This window comes from Oryctolagus cuniculus, chromosome 15, assembly GCF_051225735.1.
Source record: "Oryctolagus cuniculus isolate XC-2025 breed Fujian yellow rabbit chromosome 15, ASM5122573v1, whole genome shotgun sequence".
Lineage (NCBI taxonomy): Eukaryota > Metazoa > Chordata > Mammalia > Lagomorpha > Leporidae > Oryctolagus > Oryctolagus cuniculus.
Window position 1 is genome coordinate 59750028 of NC_142881.1, and position 12916 is coordinate 59762943.

At 40.2% G+C, this 12916-nt stretch overlaps 1 protein-coding gene across 7 annotated transcripts in view; it reads right to left on the minus strand.

The window, feature by feature from the left end:
• HERC4 (HECT and RLD domain containing E3 ubiquitin protein ligase 4) overlaps nucleotides 1-4427 on the minus strand; it is a 153174-nt gene extending 148747 nt beyond the window's left edge. For 4 of the 7 annotated variants that reach the window (XR_011382418.2, XR_011382419.2, XM_002718459.6 and 1 more), the window contains exons 1-3: nucleotides 4007-4427; nucleotides 2755-2785; nucleotides 2003-2306 (exon numbers count right to left, since the gene is read on the minus strand). Coding sequence is in view for 4 of the 7 variants with exons in the window: in XM_002718459.6 (XP_002718505.1) it covers nucleotides 2003-2228 (226 nt within the window). In the remaining 3 variants the exon portion in view is untranslated. Of the gene's footprint in view, nucleotides 1-2002; nucleotides 2307-2754; nucleotides 2786-3721; nucleotides 3905-4006 lie in introns of those variants that run through there. The other 3 variants (XM_070057742.1, XM_089314936.1, XM_089314937.1) reach the window with 3 other exon arrangements.
• Nucleotides 4428-12916: the final 8489 nt, after the last annotated feature.

A 12916-nucleotide genomic window follows, 5' to 3' on the forward strand; every position in this document is an offset into this window, starting at 1 on the left:
AAAAGTTCTGGGGAAGAGGCATATTTAATAATTATGTAATTATTTCAAATACAAATAATTTTAGTTTAAATGTTAAAATTTATCAAATACCTTCAATCAAGACTGAGGTTAAAAGAGTTAAGACTCAACCAGAGCAACTACCTCTTCTTGAACTTCTGTCTCCTATCTATGTAACCTAGAAACACTTCACTATATCACTGAACTGGGATCAGGATTTTCCTGTATAAACTAAGCAAGTCTAGCTCCAAACTTACTTTGTGGCTATTTATGTGATCATCTACATGTTTAAACTTAAAGCCTTCATTTTTCTCCCAGAAATCTTACTTTAATTTTGTCCCACAATGACATGCCGTTTCATTTAAACTCCCTAGTCTCAAAGTATATAGCATATCATCTCATATTTCAGTTATCTCCAGTTGTTTCATTTATGTACACCTTAAGTCCCAACCCAAGCTCTCAACTTTCAAAAGACAAAGTTCAATTTTAATTTTTCTAGTTCACACACTGTGTGCTCCTGGACAACACTGAGGTACTCACAGAAAAGGATCATAAGAAAACCCAGCCTTCCAACTTTATACTACCAAATAATGCTTCCAGGATGAATCAACAGGATGTGTAGATATAACACTGCAATCATCATAATGTCAACATGACCATGCAAAAGCCATTTCTGGCTAATTAAGTTTCCTCAAAATTTCATATACAAGAAGCTGTTCCAGGCCTAAAATTTCAACTTGAAACAGCATCCCAAGCTAAGCAAAAACAGTAGAGGGCCCACCTGCCTCTAAAACCAAAGATAACAAGCCAATGTCAATTAGCAAATTACCATTCATTTCCACAATCTGATTACCTCAATGCCTGAGATTCTGAAAATCCAAGAGTTCATAAAATATTCTTAGGCAGAAGAAAGCTAGAATTTACCTTGAGCTCTGCAATAATCAAACCTACTGTATTAAGCATCAATATCATTAATCCAACAAAATGAATTACAAATTAAGGCAGAAAAAAGAGAGTAAGCCCTAACTGCAAAGAAAAGATGAAAACTATATAGTATTTGGAAGTCGGAAAAGAGTGTTTGGCATCGTGGTGAGATGGTATCAAAGATGAAATAGTTTAATGTCTGAATATTCTGTACCCACATTAATCTCTCAAAAGTAGACTAACAATAGAAACCACTCAAATAATGAACTGATAAACATAACTGCCACAGAAAATACTTAAGTGCCGTTATTGTCAAAATTAAAAAAACTCAATATATCTGCAGTTTCATGTGACTTTACGACCTTAAAGACACTTTTGGTTATCATAACAAAGCAAAATTTGTATAGCAAAGATATTCTTAAATGTGGCAATATTTCATTTTAAAATACAAAGTGAGAAAACAGAACATGAAACATGACCAAATCTGTCAATTATTTCACTGCAAAATTTTTTAAGTTTAACGTATATGGTTACTACAAAAATTAGGATACTTCATGTTCACAAAACATTTAATAGCCAGTGCCACTACTTAAAAGTAGGTTAAGGGAATAAAAGGTTATCTCCAACTAATCCATAGAAAATTGTATATTTAAAATACGATATAACAAATATAAGCATTAAGTTATATTTTAGGCAAATAAGTGAATGCAGAAAAATTTCCTCTTAGTTTTTTTTCTCATATACAGAAACATCACAGTAAATTATACATTTAAAATCTATCCAAGGTGGCTGAACTTATTTACTATATATTCTGTGCCTTTGTGCTAAAGAAAATCTATACATGGCAAGCTGGTTTTCTCTTCGCGTTTTACATCATAACACAATAAAGAGATAATAGAAGCAAAAAAACAACCACTAAATAAAGTACTTAGAAGCATGGATACACAAAGGACAAATTTAACTCCTACTTTGCTTTTTAGAGCTTCATAAAGAATACAGGTTTACAACTATCATCACATGTCACTTAAAACCTAAATGATATAATTACTAGATACAGCAAATACAAAATTTCTCAACCTACCTGGTTTCTTTCTGGATTTCTCATGACCCAGTTGTCCCAGATCATTACATCCACATGTGTACACTGTCCCATCATCCAAAACAAATACGGTGTGTCTGAGTCCACATCCTACATCTCGAACCTTTTTATTTATAAAAAAGTCACTTTTTCTGGGCTCTAATACAATTTCTTCATCAATTCCACCCAAACCTAGCTGTCCGAAGGATGCATTTCCCCAGCACAACATTCTTGCAATTATTTTGGTCTTCCAGTTTCAATGAAAAACTTCCTTCTGAAACACTGGAAAGTTGGAGGTACCCTAAGTCTGAGAAGACAGGAAAAAACTTAACATGACTTCAATGTATATATGATACGTAATTACTTTTTCATGTGCTAGACTACAGTAATCACTGTAACCATTAAATAATTTTACAATACAATGCTACTATATAAGCAGCATTCATCTGTAAAAGCCAGTTTTATTTTGTAATGTATCACGTCAAAATATTTAAGGAAAAGAAATCACTCTACAATTTTTTGCAAAATTTAAAGACATTAGTTATGACTTTTTGTTATATGGTGACAGACTAAACTAATGGAAATAGCGTCTGGATGAAATTAACCAATTTTTTTTAAGTAATCTCAATGGAAGCAGAAAGACACCTTTCCACTACTCAAAAATGAAGGAAACGATGAAAAATTGAGCTAACAGCAGACACATCATCCTGCAATCCCCTAAAAGTCATAGCGTAATTAAACCCTCTAATACCTACCTCCACATCAACAGAAAACTGAAGTTCTTACCTGTAACAGAAATAAAACCAGTAATTGAATTTTTTAATTTCCCACAATTTAAATGACTTCCAATTATTCATACCAACAAGCTGTATGCAGAGAAAACCAGGATTTTTCAAGTCACAATTATAAGAAATCGCCTCCAAAAATTGTATTTTAAAAATCAAAGTACTAACACTGCAACCTCATCACAAATTTAATTTCAAAACTAAATCAATATGCACTATCATAAAGGAGGAAAATATGCTACTTAGATATCAAGATTCTTCTCCAAATTCAACGTCACGAGTGGCAACTGTGACTGAAATATTGGGGAAGAAAATTCTAAATAACCCAGCACTGCTGATTTTTCAAGAATAGGAATGGGGGCTGGGACACTGATAGTTTGTTGGCGAAATCCGCAGAACTTTCCAGTACATAGACTGAATATTTCTTCGACTGTAAAGACTCGGATAACAATCAACGAGTCCATTTCATTTAAATAAAACTACACAGATTTTTAAATACTTCGCATTATTAAACAACACCATTACTGAACGTCAGCTTTACTCCTGTTGTTATCACCCACATTCCTTACGCAAAACCTTCGAAGTTCAAAACCCAATTTTCCTACTAGCAAGCGCCAAAGATGCCCCATTCCACGACTCATCCATTCACACGTTGGATTTCATGCTTTAGGGACATCAGAACTGGATTGTTCCCGAGAGTTCTGCATTGTCTTTTTTTAAGAAAGACAAAACAGGAAAAAAAATACTCCCTAATTCTACGGGCGAGGCTCAACCATCCTCTTTAAAAAAAAAAAAAAAAAGTCAGAAGGGGTACTAGAAAGCCTTCCTCTCGCCAGCAACAGGTAGGGAATGAGAAGCGGCTTCGTCCCAGCTTCCCCGGAACGCGCACCCAGACCCAGTTCACGGGGACGGGGGAAGAGAAATCGTCCGCACACACCCAACCTCGCGGACAGCCCAGCCAACTACCGCAGCTGCCGGCTCGCAGCCGCCGCAGAGGCCGGCGGCCGAGGCTGGGCACCCCGCGGCCTCAAGCCCGAGGGAGGCCCTTCGCCGGGGAGGTGCCACATTCCAGCCCCGGGGCCAGGGAGTCCCGACCGTGCCCTCGCCCCCAGCAAGCGCCGAGCCAGCGCCTCGCGCCAGGCCGGCCTCGTCCGCCAGCTCCGCCGGCCCCTCCCTAACACCGTCACACACACCCCCGAACCCCACCGGGGCAACGACTCACCCGGGCCCTCGGGGTAGAAAATGCCCAGGGCGACTGCGGGCGGCCCCTCCCCAGGGAACGAGGCGGCGCGGCTGCCGAAGCAGGTTTTCGGCTTCTGGAACCCTCCTCCTTCAAGCCAGTGGAGGCGGCCAACAAGGCTCCTCCGGCGTCGGTGCCGCTGCTCCCCTCTCCGGCTCGCCTGAAACTTTACCGGGTTCCTCAGAGGAAAGCGGCCACCACCGCTGTCCAGTCCAGAGACAGCAGTCAGCGACCCGGATGGAGAGGGCGGGGAAGGACTGGAGGCGAGCTGGGCGGAGAGCGCGAGGGGTGGAGAGAGTTAGGGAAAGAGGCAGGGGAGAAGGGAGAGGGGGAGGTGGCCAGGCGGGGGGTGGGGGTGGGGAGGGGTGGCCGGAAGTGAGTCGCGGAGCACGCGCGCGAACCCAGCTACTTCCCGGCCCGCGCGCCTGCGCGGGAATCCTCCCGGGGCGCGTCGACCCTGCGCTTGCGCAGTGTGCAGCTGCGCGTAGTGGTGGCTTGCGGAGACGAGCCCAGAAGGCGTTAGTTAACGTGTTTTTAGCAACGCCTGTGCTTTTTAATGAAGCAGATCTCTTCGGTTTTTGTTTTGGTTGGCTTTCTGCTCGTAGGTTTAGTCGTTGTATTTTATTCTGCCGTTTCCAGGGGCGATTTTCAAGTACAGGTGGAACTAACAAATACGGATATAGAGGCAACTGATGGCTTATTTTGCTCTTTAACTTCAGCTGGAAGTCTGAGTATGCAAGATATAGTGATAGCAGTGGTTGAAACTACGCGCATTAAATACCAGCCCCAGTTTGTGTCCCTGATGCAGTGTTGCCTCCTGTCACTTTCTGCACTCTCCTGGAAGATAAGCTTAACTGCAGAACCTCCCTAAATTAGAGAAAATTAGGTAACAAATAGGACTCGGGTGCCTTCTTCATAGAGACGGAGTCCGCATCTCACAGGCCAGTTTTAACATAATCTCTTTAAAAACAAGAGAACTTGAAACTGGGCACTTTTGAGGTTTTCTGTTAGACTTTAAGAACGGTGACTGAGAAGTTCCTACTGAGAACCTAGAAGACAATCCGCAATAGGCCATGTTTCTCTCTAACTGAAAAGGTGCATTCCAGATTGGGAAGCGTCTGTGCTAGTATATGCTTAAGTATTTGTATTGAGCCATAACAAACTACAACAAACCGAATAGATTAAAACAAAAATTTAGTATCTCACAGTTACAGAGGGCAAATGTCCAAAAGGTGGCAGGGTTGATTCCCCCTTGGAAATTTCAGAGGCAGAGCCTTTTCCACCACACTGTCCTCACTTCTGGTGGTTGCCAACAGCCCTTGGCAGCCCTTGTAGAAGCTTTACTCTAACTTCTGCCTCCATCTCTACTTGGTTTTCCCTGTGTTCATGTTCACATTTCTCTTCTCATAAGGATATTCCAACCCAGTATGACCTCATCTTAACTTGATTGCACCTACAAAGACCCTGTTTTCAAGTAAGGTCACACTCACAGGTACTAGAGGTGAGGACCCATAACAAAAATAAGTGTACAATGAAACGATGATTAAGCAAAACAAGCATACTTCCAACCTTAGGAGTTATGAGAATGTCTACAAAACATTCTTAATTCTTATTTCGACAGCTTCATTGTTTTTTTAGAACTCTGTTGTCTTTTAACCTTAAAAACATTTTGCCTCAGAATAATATATCATTAAAACAAAGTTATGGGATACAGGATATCCTAAGACAGGCACTTGATGTCAAGACAAATAAAAGTTGAATGGCTTAGCATTAAAGTGTGCTTTTTATCTTTCAATAGTCCAAGTGCAAGTTCCTAATGAGTAAAGATTGATTTCCAGGGACCTGGGAAGGTGGGGGTAGGTTCTTAATTCTTATCTGGGAAGCGCTGTGTATCACTGTCGTACATATTACATTAGCTAAAACTACACACCTAGAAACAGAAGTTTAGGAAACAGTCATTTGAGTTCACAAGTACCACTTTATCTTGCACTAAATAAAGGAAAGCATGAATTGGACAGTTCTGCCACATGGACACATCTCTACATGGAATTTTTTTTTAAGATTCATTTTATTTATTTGAAAGGCAGAGTTAGAGAGAGAAGGAAAGACAGAGGCAAAAGTCTTCCCTCCCCTGGTTCATTCCCCAAATGACCACAATAGCCAGAGCTGGGCCAATCCAAAGCCAAGAGGCAGGAGCTGCTTCTGGGTTTCCCACATGAGTGGCAGGGGCACCTCCTAGCTCCTGGCTTCGGGTTGGCCCAGCTATGGCAGATGCAGCCATTTGGGAAGTGAACCAGCGGATGGAAGCCCTTTCTCTCTCTCTCTCTTTCTCTCTCTAACTCTGTCTTTCAAATAAATAAAATAAATCTTTAAAAAAAAAAGAGAGAGAGAGAAAAGGAATATACCAAATTCTAGAAATTGTTGTGTTAAGAGTGTTGGAATATGGGGCAACTTTTTTCTCTTCTCTATTTTCCAAATTTCTATATTTGGTTTTAAAATGTTGTGAATAGAAGAAACAGTACTTCTAAAATAGAAGAGGTTCAAAGTATAAACATGTGTAATTATTACATTAATCTAAAATTGAATACTGAACGTTAATCAAATCTCAAATCTTTCTTTTGTTTGCAAAGTATGTGAGTTATATTCATATTTTCTAAAGATTTATTTATTTATTTGAAAGTCAGGGTTACACAGAGAGAAGGCAAGGCAGAGAGAGAGGTCTTCCATCTGCTTGTTCACTCCCCAATTGGCCACAACGGCTGCAGCTGCGCCAATCCGAAGTCAGGAGCTTCCTCTAGGTCTCCCATGCGGGTGCCGGGGCCCAAGGACTTGGACCATCTTCTACTGCTTTCCCAGGCCATAGCAAAAGCTGGATCAGAAGTGGAGCAGCCAGGACTGGAACTGGCACCCATATGGGATGCAGGCACTGCAGGTGGCAACTTTACCAGCTATGCCACAGTGCCAGCTCTATATTCATGTTTATATATAAAGTCAAGATAGTAATTCTTTATTGAAATTTTAAACTATTGAATACTAGGAGGACCTTCATCTGATAAGTTACATATTAAATTATGTGATTCCCTGAAGTGAATTAGAAGTTTCTAGCTTGATAAGCATTGCTTCCAGAAATGTCAAACATTTTAGGACCAGGTATATAGGAATGCAAATTTGAGTTTGTGTTACTGAAAAATTACTCCTCAATTTCCTTTTGATCTTGATATTTCATTTCCTAGGGCTGCTGTAACAAATCACCACAAATTGACTGGCTTAACACAAGAAAAGCTTATTCCCTTTTGGAGGTTAGACATATAAAATCAAGGTGTCCATATGTCACACTCCCTCTTAAGGCTTTGGGAAGAATCCCTTCTTCCTTGTTCTAGTTTTGGGCAGCTCCTGACATTCATTGGTTTGTGGCAGTGTAACTCCAACTTCAACCTACATTTACATGACGTCTTTTCTTCTGTCTCTGTGATCTCCCTCTGTCTTGCTTTTTCTTTGTAAGGATACCAGTCATTGGAATTAGGCCACTTAGTCTAGCTCCATGACTGATTACATCTCTAGGGACATAATTTGATGACATCTGCAAAGCCATTATTTTGAAATAAAGTCACATTTTGTAGTTTCAGGGAGACATGAAATTGGGGGAATACTATTTAACCTACTACAATCCTTTATCAAGAACTTATAAGTATTCCTCCATTATCCTAATTTTCTGTAACCTCGGTGTTACTTGTACCTACCAACTGGATTACCCAAAAGGAAACTTTTTTTTTTTTTTTTTGACAGGCAGAGTGGACAGTGAGAGAGAGAGAGACAAAGAGAAAGGTCTTCCTTTTGCCGTTGGTTCACCCTCCAATGGCCACCGCGGCCGGCGCATCGCGCTGATCCAAAGCCAGGAGCCAGGTGCTTATCCTGGTCTCCCATGGCGTGCAGGCGCCCAAGGACTTCGGCCATCCTCCACTGCACTCCCGGGCTACAGCAGAGAGCTGGCCTGGAAGAGGGGCAACCGAGACAGAATCCGGCGCCCCGACCAGGACTTGAACCCGGTGTGCCAGTGCCGCAAGGTGGAGAATTAGCCTATTGAGTCACGGCGCCGGCCCAAAAGGAAACTTTTTCAAAGAAAGTGAAAGACCAGCGTTATCTATGGATAACTTCCGACTGCTGATATTATTAGCATGGAATTCTGGATATATGCTAAGTACATGCAGTTCTATTAAGTTCATTCTCTTCTCATTGACATTACCACTCTTCCCACCGTAATGATTACTTTCCCATTCACCTTTTTGCTGTCTCCTTGTTTTTTTTGCTTTCTTCTACTTCAGTATTAAAGATTATGGACAAAGTTCAAGTAAATCTGCAGCCTCAAGGATTTCAGACAGAACCATCTAATTCAGCAAACATATGTAGAGCACTTACCTGGGACTGGGAACATTGTTAGGTCCTGGGCAATACAAAGATAAATAAAATAACGTCTTGACTTCAGAATCTCTCTATTCAGTGAGACACAAAAACCATTAATTATAAGATATTAAAGAAAGTTGAATAAGGATTTATGGCAAGTGTCATTGTTTTATTGTTAACTCTGAAAAAGGCAGAATGATCATCCAAAATAATTTATGAATGGTCCCAAAAAATCATAGATTCTACCTTGAATAGACAACTGGAAAAACCTCCTCTAGTCATTTGTACCCACTCCTGATTTCCAAAGTTGGGCTGTCATTCAATCAAGCAGTCATATAGCCTTGCCTTATATGGTCCCTGCAGTGAATCCCTCTATCTTGAGAGTTCTTTGTCTTAAGGGCTCCATGTCATCTCTTTCCCTCGGCCTTTGATCTATCATTATGGCTTCAGCCTGAAACACACACCACAAGGCAGTCAAATATTTTACAAGTTTCTTTCAACAAATCTTTACTGAGCACCTAAAGTGTACTACTCTCCCAATTCTAATAGAGATAGATAAATACAAGTTGGTAGGCAGATAAAAGTATTGTAAGTTGTAATAAATACACATAAGGAGTATAGATGAAGAATAATAGAGGGAATCTTTGAAACAATAAGCAGTGAAGGCCTCAGTGGAGGAGTTGCAATTGAGACAAAACTTTGGAAAAGAACAATTACTCTCTGTGAAGAAAATTGGTGTAGAGAGAGCACAGGGACACCAGATACATTTGGAGACAGACAGAGGGTGGATCAGGCAGTCAGGGACTACATCAAGTAGGACCTATTAAGTTTAGTTTTATCCTTGATATCACTCAAGAGTTCAAAGCTGAGAGGAGGGCATAGATTATTTAGAACTTTTGCAAAAATACAAAAGGGAGTTAATAGTTCAGGGGATTCAAGCAGTAGTAATGGAGATGAAGTGAAGAAGATAAACTGAAAGCACACTTTGGATTATGATAGGTTGTTTGTAGGGTATCAGAACTGCTAACAATTTCCTGCCTTGAGCAAGTGGATAATAATAACGACATTGTTAAAGATGAGCATGGCTACTGAGGGAAATGGAAAGAGGATAGATTTAGACTAGGAAACTCAAATGTTCTGTTTTGACCTTAAGTTTGAAAATCAAGACTATGTTTGCTTTAGTTGGCTAGGGATGCCATAAAAATACTACAGAATGTGTGGCTTAAATAACAAACTCATTTTTTCATGGTTCTGGAGGCCAGAAGTCCAAGATCAAGGTGTCAGCAGGTTTGGTTCCTTCTGAGGGCTGTCTCCTAGGCCACCTCCTCACTGTGTGTTCACAGGGTCCTCCCTTGGCCTGTGTGTTCTCTTTGTTTCAGTCTCCTCTTCTTACAAAGACACCAGTCACGCTAGGGCCCACCCATATGTCCTCATTTTATTTTAATAAACTTTTTAAAGGGCCTATCTCTAAATATAGTCACATTCTGAGGTACTAGGGTTTAGGACTCCAGTATTTGAATTCCACACCTCAGTCCATAGCACTTTTTCTTCTTCTGAATTGTATTCAGAGAAAGGCCTTTCTCTGTTATCCTAGTAAGTATAGGTCTGTCCTAGAAATAAGTGACATGGGGAAAATAACTCTCCCCTTCCACAAAACTAAGAAAGCAAAAGAAAATGTGATCCTTCTTTTTAATAAGTGCAAGCAAAAGTTATATTTATTTATTTATTTGAAAGTCGAGTTACACAGAGAGGGAGAAGGAGAGGCAGAGAGAGAGAGACAGAGAGAGGTCTTCCTTTCACTGTTTAACTCCCCAATTGGCTACAATGATCAGAGCTGCGCCAATTCGAAGCCAGGAGCCAGGAGCCAGGTGCCTCCTCTGGGTATCCCACATGGCTGCAGGGGCCCAAGCATTGGACCATCTTCTTTCTACTGCTTTCCCAGGCCACAGCAGAGAGCTGGATCGGAAGTGGAGCAGCCGGGACCTGAACCGGTGCCCACATGGGATGCTGGCACTGCAGGCGGCAGCCTTACCCTCTATGCCACAGCACCGGCCCCAGAAGTTTTATTGACAATTCTATTTTATGGAATATTCCACTTAATGTACAACATAAAGAATAATAATTCTGGGTATTTATTATAGTAATCCTTCTAAACTTTCACCCTCATAATTATCCCAATGTCCTTTCCCACTTCAAATTTATATTCTGGCTCCCTTTTCCTTCTTACTATCCCAGTGTGACACAGTAATAATCTTTATATCACCAATACAAGAAACATTTTTCAATTTCTATTTTTGTAACTCTGTATGATTTCTTTGTGCTTGCTTTCCATGCCCTAATTGCAGAAACTCAACTGACATTCAAACAGACATAAACCTGGAAAATCACATGTAATGTGGCCCTTGACCAGTATGTGGGGATGTGTTCATACGTTTGAAATTATAAGGCTTTACTTCAGTCACTACTCTTTGTTAATAACATTCTCAACTGCTTCTCTCTCTCTCTCTCTCTCTCTCTCTCTCTGTGGGGGGGGGGGGCAGTAAAGAATAAAAATTGCATTTAGAAAGAAAGACTTAACAGCCTGATAAACTAAGCTTTAAAATTAACTTATTCCCACAGGGATTGCAAAATGAGGATTCTGTGAGTTCTAATGAACAGTGAGGATCACCAAAATAATATGGTATAAAGTGTAGGATCTGTATCTGAATCTTCTAAATCTCTGTGTTTTCTTTTAAAAAAAAAAAAACAGTTAAAACCAGAGGTGAAGAAAAGCCATCTCTGCCAACGATGAGGCACAGTGGGTTAAGCTACCGCCTGCAGCATCCTATATGAGAGCCGGCTTGAATCACCTGCTAATAAGCCTTGGAAAGCAGCAGAAGGTGACCCAAGTCCCTGGGCCCCTGTCAGTCACGTGGGAGACATGGATGGAGTTCCTGGCTCCTGGCATTCACCAGTGCTTGGCCTAGCACTGGCCATTGTGGCCATTTGGGGAGATGAACCAGCAAATGGAACATCTCTCTCCTTTTCTCCTTCTCCCTCTCCCTGTCTCTGTCACTGTCTTTCAAATAAATAAATACATCTTTTAAAAAAGGAGACATCTATCAGAGCTTATTAGACATATTTTGATTAACAAAAAACTTACTATTTTATTGCTACTGATTTTGATGGTTCTAGTAGAGATTTGAGGTTGGAAAGTTCTAACTTAGCTGTCAGAAATGTAAAATCTAGGAAGAATGTTCATGGTTGTTTTTAAATGGCATGGCTCACAGTCCTTAATTAGGATCAGCACTAAATTTAATTGTAACTATAAGTTTTTGTCAAATTAACAATACTTCTTCAAACAAAAATTAGCTACAGCATGAATATCTTCATGTATTGAAACTTTGGTTAATGACCTTCAGAGTGATGTTATAAAGGAAACAGCCTTGCTAAATGTCTTATTTGATGATACCATTAATAAAGGGAACTAACACACATTTCAGATTCCTTAAACATTAAAATTTTATGAAAGTGACACAGAGGACCACAAAAATAAGGAGAAGGAATAGCTTTTTTACTCAAGCCCCTAGAGTTCCTTGTGTCCTTATGTTTGTAGAACTAACTGTGGGTTCCTTTTAGTATACAGAGACTTTATGCATATTGATTGCAAATTTTTAAAAATATACCTGGTATTTATGCTTCATTTTTAAAAATAAGAGAGATTGTCCTATTAGGGGCATCCAGAAGTAAATAAAACACTGACACTTTTATGGATGGATTTTCATTAGAGTTTGAGAACTGTGTTCGTTTAATCTCAATGTAAGATCTGATAGCCTGAAGGAACAGTTGAGCAGCGGTGTCTAGAAAGGACAGCGTGTTCCTAGAAGATAAATTATAGTTGCCACCTCCACATTGCCTAAATACAATTGAACCATATTAAAATGACAGAAATATTTGCCCAAGAAAAATACCATGCAGTTCAAGCTGCTGTTTTACCTAAGATTAAAAGAAAATTTTTCTTAAGAAAATACACTCTTTATAAACATGGGATTGTAGGATGTGAATTGAAGTGTCATGTGCTGTTCACTTTCAACAAACAATTGCATCTGCTCAGTCTTTTAAAAAGCAGCTAGCAGCTGGCACTGTGGTGTAGGAAACTGCCTGTGGTACCAGCATGCCATATGGGCACTGGTTCCTATCCAGGCTGCTCTACTTCCTATGCAGCTCCTTGCTAATATGCCTGAGAAAGCAGCGGAGGATGGCTCAAGTCCTGGGGTTCCTGCAACCACATGGGAGACCTGGAAGAAGCTCCTGGCTCCTGGCTTCGGACCAGCTCAGTTCTGGCCTTTTCAGCCATTTAGGGAGTGAACCAGTGAACTCTAACTCTGCCTTTCAAATAAAGTAAACAAATCTTTAAAAACAAAACAAAAAAAAAAAAAAACTAAATTCCAAAGAACAGCTTTCAGATTTTTCCCATTCACAAACTTTGGTAGTGTTAACAACAAAATAAAA